This window comes from Callorhinus ursinus, unplaced genomic scaffold (genome assembly GCF_003265705.2).
Source record: "Callorhinus ursinus isolate GAN/ISIS: 27379988/994484 unplaced genomic scaffold, GSC_fseal_2.0 scaffold10, whole genome shotgun sequence".
NCBI lineage: Eukaryota > Metazoa > Chordata > Mammalia > Carnivora > Otariidae > Callorhinus > Callorhinus ursinus.
Window position 1 is genome coordinate 78,365,607 of NW_027397072.1, and position 17,939 is coordinate 78,383,545.

Here is a 17,939-nt window from a genome sequence, read left to right on the forward strand (position 1 = left end):
GCCACCTAGGCATCCCTGTGATGACTCCTTTAAGTGTGGTAAACACTACCTCAAAGTGCTGAATATCACACTATCTGGTATAAAAATGAACATTAAATAACAAAATATTATATGCTCATAAATGCAAAATATCACACAAAAGTATTTTTAGGTTTTTCCAGTCATATTCCCATTGCCGAAAACATTTTTACACACTTAAATTCCTCTTTAGAATCAGCTTAGAGAATAAAATAAAATTAATAACATGTTAACTATGCATTGTTTCTGAAAACCTTAAGGAGAATTATTCCAAATGATTTTTGGTGGGTTCTAAAAACTGGATAGCCCTCACATGAGAACACATAGCACAATGTGCCACAGGCTACAGAGTAGTCCATTCGGGGATTACATTTAAGTGTACCACAGATGGTGTAGTCTGTGGAAGACACCCCAAAACTGAGGAAAGGTTGGAGGAATCATGACTGTTAAAGAACAGGGAGAAAAGAGTCCTAAATTCTGTACAATGAACATCAATTCGAAAAAACAAAAAAGGGTCATAAATTCTTCCACGGCGGCCTAAAAGCAAGCCAGCATTTGTAAAATCACTGACTAGGGACGGTCACAGTCTGTCAAATTTATCATTTCGGCCAATTTCCTAGGTAACTGACTAGCTCTCAGTCAAATCCCAAGGGATATTCTAGAATAAGGACATGAAAACTAATTTTATATTTTGAGGGAGAGTTCTACCTAAAAGTACTAAAAAAAACTATACTAAATATATGTTCAACAATACCAGCAGAATTTATCAAACATGCTAAGGGCTGATATCATATCTGAAAACAACATACCCATTTTACTACCGAGTTGTAGAAAATGTATTTTATAACCTAACATTTGGGACCCACTGTCTCCTCACGTCTGTTGTATACACACAAAAAAATCCATCATAAATCACAGTATGAATAAGAGATGTAGAATCATAAGACCAAATAGATTTCAACAGTCACCAACCTTTCTACATTGACTGGCTTATCAAATTTGAACAAGATATAGTCTCCGGCTGCTGGGGTGATAGCCCAGAAGAAATCCTCCCCCATGTAAGTTTTCTCCAGTGTATGTCCTTGGTAGACCTTCAAAGAAGTAGATATCTCTGCAGGTGGGTTTACATGGATTTTAAGAAGTAATGGTTTCATGTAATCTTTATCCTAGGAGGAGAGACAAGTATGCTGTTAAACACCATATAGCTTATTTATACTGAAGAAGAGCAATGACTATACAGTAAATAACAAACTGTATGTGCATGAGAAAAATAAAATTAAATCACCAACCGTGAGTTTCTGAATTTTTCCTGATAGAGAAGAATGCAGACCAACATGTTGGAAAAGGGAAGGTCTGAAGCGAATTCGTAGATTTGCTTTCTGTCTATCACAATGTTTCTAAATGTTGAAAAAAAAAAATCACATTAGTGTCAAAGTGAAATCTTGTCCTCAACAGAAAAACCAGAAGTCTTTTATTAATTTCTTTCTTTTTAAAGACAGAGTGGCGGTAGGGAGGGGGAGAGGGGGAGAGAGAATCTTAAGCAGGCTCCACGCCCAGCACCAAGCTGATGTGGGGTTCGATCCCACAACCCTGAGATCATGACCTGAGCTGAAACCAAGAGTCAGACGCTCGACCGACTGGGCCACCCAGGTGCCCCTTCCGGAAGTCCTTTTAAAGAATATTGGAAAGAAAATCCAACTTCATCTCATAATTCCAAGTCATAATTTTTAGGGTCTTCTTTAAGACTTTAAGAGATTTGCTACCTACTAAACAGATATGGAAATTTAAAATAAGCACAACTAAGCGTACATTCGACTTTTAAAATGCACACACTACAGACTAGAGGTCTGGTTCAAATATACAGAATATCTTTAATCGGATAATATAATGAAGAATTTGCAAAAATAAAAGGCACATTTTGTTGCATCAAAGTAATCTGAAAATGCAAGGCAACAGCATGACCATAAGCAAGTACATGGTATCTCAAGTTCCACAATTCAGCTCCAGTTGAATATGGGAGACTCGTACTTCCACATGAAGTGCCTCCCGGCCTAGACTTCAGATTACAACCTGTCCTCACGCTTGGTCCTGGTGCGGGGAACCCATAATGCCAGCAGGGCTCTCCCTGTGTGTGAACTCGGTACTTCAAGACAGCCCCAGCTATCCTGTCAAGCGTTTACCAACTCTTCTCATTTTCAATGACTTTTACAAGTTCTAGGCCAAGAACGTACTGAAAAGACATACTCGTGTATCTTTTATTTGTAAGACATTTCCACTTGGAAAGGCCTCCAATAATTTTCTGGGTACTGAAATGCTTAATTTTTCTCAAGAGGTTTTACTTCATTACTATTATTACTCACAGTAGAGTAGAGGTCATAGAACATATTCTATTTACACAAATCGAACTCCTCAAGTGGAAGGCAAGGGAAAGGAAGGAAGGGAGAGTAAAGGAGCAGAGTGACGGAAGGGCGGAGGGGGCGGGGAAGGGAAGGTGGGGGAGGGAGGGGAAGAAGAGAATGAACGGTGCCCGAGAGTGAGCCCTCCCAATAAGCCATACACACACTGGTGTCTGAGGAGGCAAAGTGGGCTGAGAAACCCGTGGAAGAATGTGGGAATGCCCAGAGGGGTTTTCCAGACCACTGTCAAAGAGATACTCTTCTGGGGGCCAGCAAGTTATGTGGTGACAGCTTCCCTGACATCCTAGGGGAAGCAACTGAAGAATTATGGGCCACAGAAAAACATGGCCTAAGGAGCAGTGACAGAATAGATAATCAAACTGGCCAAAGAGCTGTGTGCTAAAATTTGTAGATGATTTAAATGGTTTTAATTTTTACTATCGGAGATTCTCACCTCCCAGACTCATTTTAGAACCTAACCCTATAGGAGATAAAATACTGCACAGGACCAATTGAAGGCAAGTATACTGTAGGAGTGTAAAGATCACATGAATTTTCCCATGTCCTACAATAAAAATTCCCATAAATCACAAAGAAAATACAGCCCAGGACTTACATCATAAAAATGAATTGTTCAACTCAATTTATATGTTCAATTATTGTTGGAAAGTAGCTACTTTGCTATTTGGCTATATTCCATGATTTGCTCTAAGAAAGTGTTTTAAAAACAAAAAAACAAAAAAGGATGTAACAATAGCTTCCAAACATCAGAAGGCAGTATCCTAAAAACTAATTAGCAGGTAGGATGATCAAACTATTCTAGATAATATAATAAGGTCATGAAGTCAAATTAATTGTTTGTTAGAATCAATGTTAGGTCATCCCTATAAAGACACATTCCCATAATAAAGAGTTCATGTTACCACATGTCGAAAATAACTTATTTTTAAGAATGTGTATTCACATTTATGCTTACACAAAATAAATATTTTTTTCCAGAAGCACAATTCAAATTGGACAAGAAACATATCTAATTACTTTTTACAACAAGATTTCTATGGAAATAACATGATAAGAAAAAAATCATCGTTTGCTTACTTACCTGCTACCATCACCCCAAAGGTCAGCATATTAGTATGAACACTGGTTTCTTACAAGTAATATACTAAAAAGTACTTTTTGACTTGCCATTGTTTTGGTATAAAATATTACTTCTATTTCAGTCCTTATTTCCAGATATCTTGGGGCCTGATAGTGTCCCCAAAGGATTTGAAAAAAGAAAGATGACAGAGAGTATGAAGAAAGCTGAAATAACCGCCCCCCCCCCCCCCCCCCCCCGGACAGAGAGGAGAACACCGATAGCCCGCAGTAACGAAATGCCAGGGCCTAAAGACACTGCTAACATTTATCAGCAATTTAAAGAAAGGTGGACTTCACTGATTTACAGGATTTTCCACTGTTATTTTTTTTTAAAGATCTTATTTATTTGACAGAGAGAGAGAGAGTGAGAGAGGGAACACAAGCAGGGGGAGTGGGAGAGGGAGAAGCAGGCTTCCCGCTGAGCAGGGAGCCCGATGCGGGGCTCGATCCCAAGACCCTGGGATCATGACCTGAGCCGAAGGCAGACACTTAATGACTGAGCCACCCACGTACCCCTCCACTGTTATTTAAAAGTCCATCTAATTTAGGAACTTTCTGTAAGTTCAAGAAAGGAGGCAGGCACTTCAAATGTTAAGTGAAAACACTTTTCATTCAGCTATTTAACTGCTCATTTACAAAATCTGGCTCCCTGAAAGTCACTTTCATGAGATACAGAAAAGAAGCCTCTTCCCCTGTTAGAGGTAGGGGAGGGACAGTAAAGTATCCCTCAAACTGAGAAAGCACAGAGTTTATTCAAGGTAACTGATGGTGGGTGGGGGGATGGGGGTGTGTGTGTGTTGGGGGAGGGGTGGCATTGGGTGGGATGATGATCCAACATGCAGTTATTCTCTGCAAGGTCTGGACCTTAGTCCACAGATTTTACAGAGCAAGAGGACACTGTAGTGAGCAAGGGCCCTGTAGTGAGATCAAAGGGTTTGCATGCACCTAACTGACAGCTAACCTTTAATTAGATCTCGTTGTACCACCTGTGGGTCAGGAAGGGGAAGGAGTATTCTCTCTAACAGATACAGGGCAGACCAAAACAAGCCCTCTCCATCCCAGCCAAAGGTGGCATTTCTAACGTATATATATTAATCATCATGAGCCCTGAGCACGTAGCCCCAAGAGAGGTCATGGAGCGAACATGAATAAAATGACAGGCCAGAGGAGTGTCAGCACTCCTACATCCACCCTCACAAGAAATCAACTTACTGCATCTTTTTCAGGGTTGCAGACTTTTACCCAGAGTATATGGTCCAAGAGCCAGTCGATGGGTTTCTCCTTATAGAACATAAATATGAATTCCACAATCAGAGTGAGGTCTGGCGCTTGAAACATTTTACCTGAAAAAAACATTCTCAGTCAATAGCTGTTATAAAGAAACCAAGCAACAAAATGGCTTAAATAAATGAGATCTATACAACACATACATAAAAGCTTGTGCTTTCAAATAAAAGTCATTAGGAATAACTTCCCCACTTGTCTTATCAAAAGCAAACAAACTTGCTTCAGCTAAACATTCTGAGTTGTCACCTGGGTATACACAGAACTACTGAACTCCTGACTTTCTCCATTATAAAATCTATCACACAGCTATGGCTCAAAGGATTCAAGAACCAAGTCAGAGATTTTTTCCCTTCATTTCTTATTAAAATTCTTCCCATTTAAAACACAACAAAACAAAAAAAACTTTAGGTTCCTTTAGGTTTAGGTAAAAAAAAAAAAAAATTTAACCAAATCAATACATGCAAAAAACAAGGTCTAATGCTGTTGTCAATGAAACCTTCACAAGTAAAGATGGTTTTTGACTCTTAAATTGAGTTTTGAGATAACCAACAAGGTCAAAGGCTCAGCCTCTAATACTTAAGGTTTTAAAGTACTACAGGAAGTTAAATGTGATCCTCTGGGTGTTTTTTAAGACCTGTAAACTTCCTGCAATTCTTCACCTTTCAACATGTTCTCCTTAACTGCAGAATTTAGGGATTTTAGTGGAAAAAAATTTTAAATGAGCACCTTGCCTAGTCTATGAAAGCAACAAATGAATATGAATTAATCACTGAACAGGAACTTCAAGGACTACACCAAACACCAAGAACTCATCCTAGAAAACATTTATTGTGGCACTCTTTTTAAAAGAATCCTGATCCTGCCAAAGCACTGGGCCATAAAAGAGCAACTGGAGGGGCCAGAAAAGAAATCAGATATGCTCAGGACCATAGCTGGCTATGTGCGTGTACTCCACAGTAAATACTGAATCCTAGAAGTATCAAAATATTATTCTGGGGTGACTTTCATCATTTCATATGTAGAAGTTGACCTAAATTAAATTTCCTCAAAAGCAATCCATTTCCAGAGGGAAAAAAAGGCAATTTTAAGGTAAAAGAAATTAATTTAAGATTCCAAGAGTCACAGTTATTTCTGAAAAGTAGGTAAATCTGACACTTTTCTTACCAATGAAGCCCAGCTGGGAGAACTCTAGTATCATCCATTCCTCAGAAGAAAGTTGAAGTGCAAAATTTTTTATAGTGTTAAAGTAATTCTGTTTGACAATAATATCATCTTCAAGCTAAAGAAAGTTGAACAATCAGATTAATAAATCAGAAAGAGATGGAAAGATTCAGATAAAAGGACATTCTTTATTACAAGAAAACTCAAGCATACTTTTATAATGCAAATCAAGAAAATGGTCAAAAATGATGAAAATACCAAAATAAATTTTATTAAGAGAAAATGAGGAAAATAAAATGGGAGAGTCACATAGCAAGTCACCTGAACCACTCCCTTACTGTGGGAAATCACAGTTCCACTCCATGAATACTCTTTTGGCACTTTCATCAGTGCCCAGCATGATTTCACACTATCCTTTTTACTTTTCAAAGGAAAAGAATTTTTGTAAGCCTTTAACATTTTTTTATTTTTACATAATACATGTACTAAGTCAAAAAGCCAACAGCTTTCTTTCTCTGCCCTCCAGGCTGCCAGTTGAGGTAACCAACGTTAAAAGTTGGGTGTGCATCCCTTTCACACTTTCTATATGGCCATCAGCACAAAAAGACCCATATGTACTTAAGGTTCCCATCCACATTTACATTTTTATAAATAAGGGAGCTTCTTATCACAGTCTTTTTTTCTCTTAATACACCATGAATATCTTTCCAGGTTAATAAATATTTCATAGGTGTATAATATTCCATGGTATCAATGTAAAACAATTCATTCAACTCTTCCCCGATTGTAGGCATACATCCAGCTTGTTTCTCATTTTTTGTCAATACAAACAATGATGCAAGAAATATGCTTATATTTACATATTAGTGCTTTTCATTTCTGTAGGACAGATTCCTGAAAGCTCACTTTTGAAATTTTATTTTTTTTTCGTAAAGATTTATTTATTTATTTGAGAGAGAGAGAATGAGAGATAGAGAGCACGAGAGGGAAGAGGGTCAGAGGGAGAAGCAGACACCCTGCTGAGCAGGGAGCCCGATGTGGGACTCGATCCCGGGACTCCAGGATCATGACCTGAGCCGAAGGCAGTCGCTTAACCAACTGAGCCACCCAGGCGCCCTCACTTTTGAAATTTTAAAAGATATCTTCAGGGGCACCTAGGTGGCTGAGCTGGTTAAGTGTCTGACTCTTAATTTCGGCTCAGGTCACAATCTCAGGATTATGAGATCGAGCCCTGCATCAGGCTCTGCGCTCAGCTGGGAGTCTGCTTGAGAGTCTCCCTCCCTCTTCTTCTGCCCATCCCCCTGCTCTCTCCCCCTCTCTCTAAAATAAATCTTTTAAAAAATATAAATAAACAAATGATATCTTCAAACTACTTAAGAAACTGGTGATTCAGAGTGCCAGTTAATCCCATATGCTTGGTCAACATCATGTGTTATTTATGCTTGGAATCTTTACCAATTCAATTGGGAGCTGACAAAGATCAGGGATCATTAAGTGTATGCAAAGACTTCCTTCCTAGAATCTCCTCTTATAAAATTTTCAAGTCACAAGGTGATTTTAATATCCTAAAAAATTTTTTCCTTTTCTTAAATTCATGTTCTCACTTCTAGTTACCTGCTAAGTAATTTTCACTTATTTTGATATTTAGATTTTTCATGTATTTAAATCCTACAAGCTTTCTTCTTCCTACCCATGAAGAAATAGCAGGAGTATCTGGAAAGACAGGATACTGACTCACCGAATATTTATTGAGCTTCTATTGTGTTCCAGACACTATACTAACCCTAGAGAATATATCGGTGAACAGAAAAGACATGTTATATGCCTTCAGGGTTTTAGGGAAGCTGGAAGGGAAACTAGACAAAGCGCAGAACTACACGGACACCTAACTTCCCTTTATGAGAGAAGAGGTGCCCACACTCAAACCTAAACACTGTCTATGCCCAAAGGAAAGATGATCCCTAATATCAGGCAGTTCCAAATTTTTCCAGTAAGTAACTGCAAAAACAAGTTTGGACTATTTAAATGTATAGAGATGTAGTTGAAATAGTCAAATGCCCATTTAAAACTTAGTACACTGATTTTGGTTACCAATTCACATTTTTACATTCAATTAGGAAAACTGCTTTGTTCCACTCTCACATCTCATCAAACTTCACTTTCATTTCTGGGCTCTCTATTCTGTTCCATTCATCTGTGTGTCTATTTTTGTGCCAGTCCCATACTGTTTTTATTCTTACAGCTCTGTAGTCTAGTATATCTTGAAATCCAGGATTGTGTTACCCCCAGCTTTGTTGTTCTTTCTCAAGACTGCTTCGGCTACTCAGGGTCTTTTGTGGTTCTATACAAATTTTAGTATTATTTGTTCAAGTTCCGAGAAAAACGCTGCTGGTATTTGATAGGGATTGCACTGAATCTGTAGGTTGCTTTGGGTTGTATGGACATTTTAAACAATATTAATTCTTCCACTTTATGAGCATGGAATATCTTTCCATTTGTTTGTGTCATCTTTAGGTTCTTTCATCACTGTCTTACAGTTTTCAGAGTACAGGTTTTCATCTCCTTGGTTAGAGTTTATTCCTAGGTATTTTACTCTTTTTTGGTGCAATTGTAAACCAACTGTTTTCTTAATTCCTTTTCCTGCTACTTTGTTATTAGTGTATAGAAATGCAACAGATTTCTGTATAGAAGCAACTTCACTTTTAAAAAAAAACTTAAGGTTTTTTTTAAGTGTTTTTTTAAACGGTAGATTCCTATGTGGCTCTAAGAAATAAGACAAAGATCCCAAGTACCTTTCACCCAGTTTCCTCCAATCTAACATCCTCCAGTATAACTGCACTACAATTGACTGACCATATAATTCATTGACCTTATTAAATTTCACTAGTCTTACAGCATTCAGGTGTGTGTGTGTGTGTGTGTGTGTGTGTGTGTGTGTGTGTGTGTAGTTCCATGTAATTTTTGGGAGAGAGAGAACAATTCCATCATGGGGATTCTTGTGCTACCGCTACCCGTTAGATCAATAGCCATATCCTCCCTTCCACTCTTCCAGCATCTGGTAACCAACAGTCTGTTCTCATTTTTACAATTTTGTCATTTCAAAAATGCCATATAAATGGAATCAAACAGTACATAACCTTTCAAAATTGGATTTTAAAGTCCCCATAGCTCCCTAATATCCAAGATGTGGTGTGCATCAATAGTTTGTTTCTTTTCATTATTCCGTATTCCGTGGTAGAGTGTGTCACCTGCTGAAGAACATCTGGCTTATTTCCAGATTTTGGCTAGCATGAATAAAGCTGCTATGAACCCTCATGCACAGGTTTTTTAGGGAGCATATGTGCTTCTCTGACATAGGTGTTTTGTCATGGCAAGAGCCGGTCTTTAACAACTCTTACCTCTCACTAGTGATCACTAGTTTACAGAGGGAAGCTAAAAACCAAGATGCAAAATACTGTTTTTACAGTACGCAAATGTGCTATCAGAAAATGAATATTGTATCTTGGAATATTATATGTGAAATACTTTATATATATTTTTGCTTAAATTTTTTTGAAGTACAAAAAGAAATAAAAAACTAGGGGCACCTGGGTGGCTCAGTCAGTTAAGCGTCTGCCTTTGGCTCAGGTCATGATCTCGGGGTCCGGGGATGGAGCCCCGCATCAGGGCTCCCTGCTCAGCGGGGAGTCTACTTCTCCTTATCCTCCTGCCGCACACCCCCCACCCCAGGCTCACGCTCTCACTCTCTCAAATAAATAAAATCTTTAAAAAAGAAAGAAAAAACCAATGGTGGTTACCCATGGGGAAGGGAGAAAACAATGATGGGAATGGGAATAAAAGTAAGACTTCTGTGTATCTTATTTTATGTAAGTTTTTGATTTTGAAAATTTTTTCATAACTAAAAAGGATAAAAATTCCTAAAAACTGGATATGAAATGAAACAATTAAACCAAATTTCATATCAGTTTGGCGGCATGGTCACACAGTATAAAGAATTTCTTCCAGTGGCTTTCAAACACAGAATTTTGACTATATATCCATAGTAGGATATATTCTAAGGGGGAAAAAAAGGAGAAAGAAAATTTAAATAGCCTTCAGCAGCCTAACAGTTAGTAGTGATAATGGTATTATTATTCTGAAACTATTTCAGACATACTATAGAATAAAAGAATTATGTTAATAGGATGTTATTAAAAACCAAAACTTTTAATGTTATTAAAAACCAAGCCCTAAAATCTTCATTTGATTTGGGAATAACAATATGAGCTTGTAGTTTTCCCCCCTGAGAAATAAACCCAAGAAGCAAAGACACCATAAGAGCAAAGAGCATCTCACGCACCCAGACTGTGGTCTTAAATACTATTTGCCTCCAGACACAACAGGGCTCCTCACAGAAATGACTGATTCTAGATCTGGAACAGGAAATGTGCAAATCTTGTGCCAGTCAGCAAAGTAGTGATCAAAGATTACTGGACTGACATGGAAGGAATACAAGAACCCATTTTTTTTTTTAAAGATGTTATTTATTTGACACAGAGAGAGAGAGATAGTGAGAGAGACAAAGCACTAGCAGGGGCAGTGGCAGGCAGAGGGAGAGGGAGAAGCAGGCTCCCACTGAGTTAGGAACCTGATGCGGGGCTCAATCCCAGGACCCTGGGAACATGACCTGAGCCGAAGGCAGATGCTTAACCGACTGAGCCAGCCAGTCTCCCCACAAGAGCCAATGTGAAGAGATTCCCACTGGTTTATGATGTACCAATGTGAGCATCAGTGTGAATAATGATTGCAAGGACTAAGGCAAATCGAATATATTTTTAAAGTCCTTGAGTCCATAACAATGTTTTTTAAGTGGCCACCACTGGAGACTTCTAGGGTACCAACTTTAAAAATTAATGAAGAGAAAGAATAGGCATTTATTCTGCCTTTCCTTGGTGAACGATTTTTCAAGGTGACCAAATAGATAGGAGTGAAAGTTCTTTACACAAGAACTCAGCTTATAAGAACATTACAAATTACAGAATTAGAAAATGATCACTTGGCCACCTCCAAGGAAATAACTTATCTGGGGAATAATAATCGATGATTTCGGAAATCACAGGGGGAGTGGTTGCTGGGAGCTTTCTAAAGGAGAGACGGGCCTGCCACCATCAAGCCCACTGATTAATGTTGGCATCACTCTAAGTGGGGCAACCAGATATAATGGGCTTTGTGATGCGATTTGGTAGGAATTACAGTGCCTCCCAAGAAGTGCCTGAATCACCCAACAGCATTCCAGAAGACACTTCAATTCCAAGTCAGCTGTGATACAGCACTTTACAAAAGTGTGAGATTCGGTCACAGGACACTTCATTCCAAGCCATAAATGTAACACTAGGACAGGTGGCTTTTTTTTTTTTTCCTCCTTTAGGAATATGCTCCTGGGTGGGATACACGCCAGCATATGCAACCACGAAGTCACACACCTTGCATAATTATCAAGTCTGGATTAAAAACCTTTGCTTCTTCACACTAATTCTCCCCTCATTTTGCTGGGTGACCTCTATCCTTCACAAACCTTCAAAACCGATATTAAACTGAGGACTTTTCAGGCTAATGCATTTTTCCCACTTTGTAGATCATAATGAGCTGAGAGAATTCTATATAATATGAAATTATGTGAAGACTTCAATATGAAGTAACTCCCTCTTTTTGGAGGCATAATTTTTTAGAAAATTGGGTAATTTTAGGGATGTTCATTGGATTCATCTGTGACACAAGTAAAAGTTGGGAACGATCTCAATGACCAACAATAAGGTCATTATGATATCTGAATAATGATAGTTCAATAAGTGATTAAAAAGTATTCCTACCTGTAATTACTGGCCTGTAAAGGTGTCTACCATATGTGAAACGACAGTAAAACAGGCTATGAGACAGTAGGGACAGTATGATCTTGTTCTTGCAAAAAGGATTTGTATTAAATGAGTAAGTATGTGTAAAGCCTAAGTTGGAAAGAACAATGTACAACATATGTTAAGTGTATGATAAATGTCAGTTCATAGCTACTGTGGTTATAACACCACATACACACACCCTGCTTAACTGAAGTTTTATTTATCCTTCTTTTTTTTTTTTTTTTTTAAGATTTTAAGAGAGAGTGGGAGAGCAAGCACAAGCAGGGGGAGTGGCAGGCAGGGGTGAAGCAGACTCCCTGCTGAGCAAGGACTCAATCCCAGGACCCTGGGATCACGACCTGCACCGATGGAAGGCAGACACTGAATCGACTGAGCCACCCAGGCGCCCCCTCCATCCTTTTTCTTAACTCCATCCTTTCCTTAATTTCCTAAACGCTTACGTTTCCTATACTCCACACACACACACAAAGTGCTTTAAGATTCTATTAATTCTATGCTTAGAAATGTAAAACAAATTTTAAAAGCAGTGTAACGACACTTTTAAATTCTCTCTATAAAGTTCTTGATCATCGTGTAAATATATAGAGGCCCTAGAACAAACAGCAAAGGTTCAGCTACAATAATATGGGACACATGAAATAAAATGTTTTGAAGGTATTATCTTGAAATTAAAGTAAGACTTCTCTAAGACATTTAAAGGAAACGTACTAATTAAAGGATACCATGTTTTTATACTCCCAACTCTTGCACACTGTTATATACAATGTTATATTCTGACCCTATCATCATTAACATTTCCCAACTTGAGACCCACAAAAGGGTGCCTGCACCTTTGAATGCAGGTGGCCCAAGATAAAATGTCAAAGGAGACAAAGTCTGTGCTCAGTGAGACTGCCCTACCATGGGATAGCAAGCTTCTCCTTCTTTCCTTCCCTCTCAAACCCCTGCTAGCAACTGCAAAACCATTTATTTCCTTTCTGATTCAGGGACCCAGAGCCTCTTCTCGCCACTCTCATCAAAACCCCTTCCAGGGAAAGATCTAATAAACTTTTTATACTAAAAAATAAATAGATAAAAAACTGAGGCTCAGTGTGCTACATCACTCAGTGGTATGTGCATTTTGAACAAGGAATAAAGACCTTTGGTTAAAGAAATGAAATTCCAATTGTAAAATTTAAGCTTAAGTCACTAAGGAGAATGAGATTTGGAAGAAATAAGAGCCTCCTACAATTATTTAAGTTGTTGCCTACCTGGCTAACTTAAAAGCCACATCAATACAGACTTATTCTTTGAGCCATGCTGCTAAAGCTGGACCATTAGAGCTAAATGTCAGTTTTATAATCTTCAGTATAAATGTACATGTACTGTAGCATTAAAAAAAACAAACTATCTTACTATAAGACCACCCAAAAAGCTATCAGAAAGTCCTTCTTTAAAATTTGCCAAGTAATTAAACCTTAGTTCTTTTTAACAGTGGAGAGAGGGAGGATGAGAGCAAAGATGGAGGGATGGGGGAAGGGGAAAGAGATGAGGGACCTGCCCACTGTCACACCATTAAGTGAAAAGCTAGTGTTTGTGCTAAAGCAGAGAATGGAACAGCAGAGCCCACGTTACCAGGCACTATGACAGACTCTCCTGCTCTCTGATATACTGTTATAATCTTATACATCTTAGAGGGCTTACACTTTTTTTTTTTTAAAGATTTTATTTATTTATTTGAGAGAGAGAGATAGAGAGCACGAGAGGGAAGAGGGTCAGAGGGAGAAGCAGACCCCCTGCTGAGCAGCACTTTCAAAACTTCCTGTTTTGGGGCGCCTGGGTGGCTCAGTCATTAAACGTCTGCCTTTGGCTCAGGTCATGATCCCAGGGTCCTGGGATCGAGCCCCACATTGGGCTCCCTGCTCTGCGGGAGACCTGCTTCTCCCTCTCCCACTCCCCCTGCTTGTGTTCCCTCTCTCGCTGTGTCTCTGTCAAATAAATAAAATCTTAAAAAAAAAAAAATTCCTGTTTTAATGAACATATACTCTGGATATTACTTCTTCCTTAAAAGTGTGAAAAAACATTAAAGGACAAACCACACTTACCTGAATGTAATATATTCCCTTTTCCTGAGCATACATCATTAGAAAACAATAATCTAGGTTTTGCTTTGTTCTCCATCTGAAATAATTTTCAAAAATGAGTTAGGAATCAGACTCAAATTTAGCAAAACAAGATTAAACGTAAATATTTTATAATGCATACTGCAAGTTATATTTTATAATACATATACATACATTATATTTACACAGTAGACAATAAATATATACAAAATATCTGTCAACCCATAGATACATGTGTATCTATATACATAAACACAGGATACACCCATGTAGGAGAGCATGAAAGAGAATTCACTTTTCTCTAATGAAACCTCTATCAAAACACTAACCATCAAGATGTCCTGAGGGAAAAAGGAGTCTAATGTCAAGTAATTTTGGGAAGCACATATATTCCCCTTCTGGAGACATATTAGTATATTAGAAGCACTGAAACATACAACAGTAAATACATTTGTTGAATAAAAAACTTTTTAGTTTTAATATTTTCCAAACTCCTTTGACTGAAGGCCCTTTTTTCAATGTAACATCTTAATGTCTCCAGGAAATTGTGCTTCAAAAACTATACTTTGGGGGTCACTGCTTTGCATGAAAGCAGAAATTAATAAATATTGTACTGAATGTTTAAAAAACCCAAAACACATTAAAGTTTACAATATTAAGTCCTTTCAGGGAATTCCTGGTAGCCTATAGAAACAGGCTAATGTTGAATAGGAGAAGTGGTTGTAAAAGCTAGTTAAAAAAAAAAAAACAATAAAAGGTTTAAATCATACTAAGTAAACTTCTCCAGAATATACAAGTTGTTCTGAATTTAATGAGTCCACCTAGAATTTACTGGAACCATTCCTAAATTTTTTAAAGCTAAAATAGTATTTATTGAGAGACAACCAATTACATGGATATATCTGTCTTTCAGACAAATTAACAACTCAAGAAATATAATCTCTTCCCAAAACACTATTTTTTCCTTTTTTCTGGTGATATAAAATCCAAAACTAATGAATATCACTGTTTTTAATAACACAATAAAAGTTTTCAGTCCTTCAATTTTAGACATTTAGAGACAAATAAATTCAGTTGGCTGGATTTTTACATTATTACAATATAATTCTGCAAAACAGTAATATTGTTTTTATCACTTCCACTGAATCAGTTCTCATTTACTTGGCATACAGATGTAAGGTTTCTATCTGAACTAGCTTTTGAATTATTCTGAATATATTCTTAAGTCAGAACCCCACAGAACAGCAGTTATAAAAGTTATTGATCGGGGTGGCTGGGTGGTTCAGTGGTTAAATGTCTGCCTTCAGCTCAGGTCATGATCCTGGGGTCCTGGGATTGAGCCCCTGCATCAGGCTCCTTGCTTAGTGGGGAGCCTGCTTCTCCCTCTCCCTCTACCACTCCCCCTGCTTGTGTGTGCTCTCTCTCTCAAATAAAATCTTAAAAAAAAAAAAAAGTTATTGCGCATACCAAATTCAACCTCTCATTAGACACTACACATAATTTCCAATCAAATAACCAAAAATTCATTAGCTCTCACAAATTAGCTGAACCCTAAAATGTGCTACATTTCAGTAAATACTTATTACATGGTAAACATTTACTACATATCATACTCACAAGGGTGGGGGATCTTAAACAACACAGGCTCACCTTACTCTTTCTTTGGAGTCTCCAAATGTCTCCTTTAAGTTTGTCAGGTCAGGATAATAGCTTTCAGGAGGGGATATTATTTCCACCAAACCAGAACTGATTTCTTTAGAAAATCTACCATAAGAAAGGTTAGCTGAGTTATTTAAGTTCTGTGGGATGTGCTCAACTTATTGTTCTTAACATAAAACACATCAGTAAGGTATACTGTTAGGGTCACTGTGTGCTCATGGAAGTCGCTCATCATTGATTTTATTTGCCAGAAAATACAAATTTTTCCAGTAACACAAAGGGTGTTTTGGGTTTTTTTTTTTTAAGAATGCTTTAAAAGCAGTGTAAAAAAATGCTACTATCCTTAGAGAAGCATAGAAATCCTAAGCCAACTGCATGTATTATATTCCTAAAAAGTATCAGAATTTTAAAAAATTAAATGAAGGTATCACAGAAAATAGAGAATTGAAGAAAAACAAACCAGTGAATTTGTGTGTCTGTCTTGTACTTTGAGCACTGTCTGGAGGAATCTGGTTGTCCTAATGTTGGCAGTACTAATGACCTTAGTGGGTAGACACTAGGGAGGTTGCTATATATCCTTCAATGCATACAACAGTCCTCACAACAAAAAATTATCTAGCCTCAAATGTCAATAGTGCCAAGGCTGAGAAAACCTGTTAGCAAGTTTTTGTAATCAGCTTGACTAACTCAAATGTACTTCCTTCCACATTTGCATTCTCCCTCATTTAGTTTTTGCAAATCTCCACAAAATCCTTGTGCAACTACCTGCCTTCAAACAAATGTTTTTCATGCTTAGTTGGACTTTTTTCTGGGCTTGGTGTTCCTAAACACTGAGGAAGAAGAGAATAGACAAAATCACAGCATAAGCCCCACAGACCTGCCCATGCAGTCTAGGGGAGCAGGGGCCAATAATTATTGCCCTACTCCTATATTTGAGGAATCTATACTAAATTGTGTTTATATATAAAGGGCTGCCAAGAAATTGAGCACTTGAGGGAAAAAAAATTGAACAAATGCACAATTTAGTTCTGAACTCTTCATATATTTTTAAAAATTTCTGGTTTTTGCATTTTGATAGACAAAGTAAGAACCACATTATTTTAAATCTAGAGTTGACCAATAATTGTTGCTTCTTTTTGTCTTTTTAAGTAAAAGATACATCTCTGGGACAAAAACAGGTAAAAATCAATGAAGAAACCCTTATAACGACTAGTTTTTATATCACTTAATATTAAAACTATGAAGGCAGTATTATAAAAACTAATCCTATCTGAAACTTACTAAGCTTTCCAATTCCTTAGCTTTCCACACTTACTGTGTGCCTTGCTCACAGTAAATTATTACCCAATCTTTGCAGAATAGAACCGATTTAGCCATAGTTTAGCACTGAGGTTTCAAACAACTACAAGACTATCTACCCTGACAGCAGAAAGTTTTTTTCTTGGTCGACTGAGGGTGAAAGACATAAGTAATCTCATACGACCCTCTCTATGGTCTTCAAGATCAATAATTTATTTGACAGACTTACATATGTATGACATTCAAATCTTTTCTATATTGAACTACACCAATTTATCCAGAAAACCGCATATGCACCTACTTTATGACAAGGTAAAAGACCAGTGATTGTGACCCAATGATGACTAAACTCCACAGAGAATGAACTATAAAAAAAGGCATTTTCTTTTAGCAAAAAGCCAGTAACAGTGACTAAAATATTATCATTTTCATAATTAAGAACTTACTCTTTCTCCAGGTTGGCTACAACGCTGTGTACATAATCACTATCTGTCTGGGAAAGAAAAAAAATTATACATACATTAATGTTTTTAAATTTCTATTTAACTTTTAATAATGAATTCAAATAAATAATTATAACATTCAATGAAAGCATTACATTCAATTTTCAGACAACTTATGGATTTGCATTTCTGTATTCTACTTTATTGCGCTATATCGTGGAGATTTTACTAATACAATAAGCAGATGTCAGTTTTTATTACTTTCAATGGTCTCTGATTCAGTAGAAAAAACTGAGTACAGAAACTATTTCTACTTCTTCTGAAACATCTGAACTATAAGTAGTGAATCAATAACAGACGCAGCATGCGTCTCATGCAGAAAGATTTCTCCACTTGCAATCATAAAACCTAGGTTCAAGATTTGTTTCTGTAGCTACTTGGCCTGTATATTAAGTGAAAGTAAGTGACTTCTGTGAGCCTTCCTTTCCTATCCTATTAAAAAAAAAATAAAAGGCAGGAGGAAACAATACCTTTGAGACT

The 17,939-nt window shown here is 37.3% G+C and overlaps 1 protein-coding gene across 5 annotated transcripts in view; it reads right to left on the bottom strand.

Annotated features, from left to right (window-relative positions):
* Positions 1-17,939, bottom strand: part of MGAT4A (alpha-1,3-mannosyl-glycoprotein 4-beta-N-acetylglucosaminyltransferase A) — a 124,631-nt gene that overhangs the window by 23,721 nt on the left and 82,971 nt on the right. For 4 of the 5 annotated variants that reach the window (XM_025868976.2, XM_025868975.2, XM_073897848.1 and 1 more), the window contains exons 6-12: positions 17,403-17,449; positions 15,649-15,762; positions 13,981-14,056; positions 6,006-6,120; positions 4,767-4,897; positions 1,308-1,415; positions 991-1,184 (exon numbers count right to left, since the gene is read on the bottom strand). In XM_025868976.2, the coding sequence (XP_025724761.1) occupies positions 991-1,184; positions 1,308-1,415; positions 4,767-4,897; positions 6,006-6,120; positions 13,981-14,056; positions 15,649-15,762; positions 17,403-17,449 (785 nt within the window). The remainder of the gene's footprint in view (positions 1-990; positions 1,185-1,307; positions 1,416-4,766; positions 4,898-6,005; positions 6,121-13,980; positions 14,057-15,648; positions 15,763-17,402; positions 17,450-17,939) is intronic. The other variant, XM_073897849.1, reaches the window with a different exon arrangement.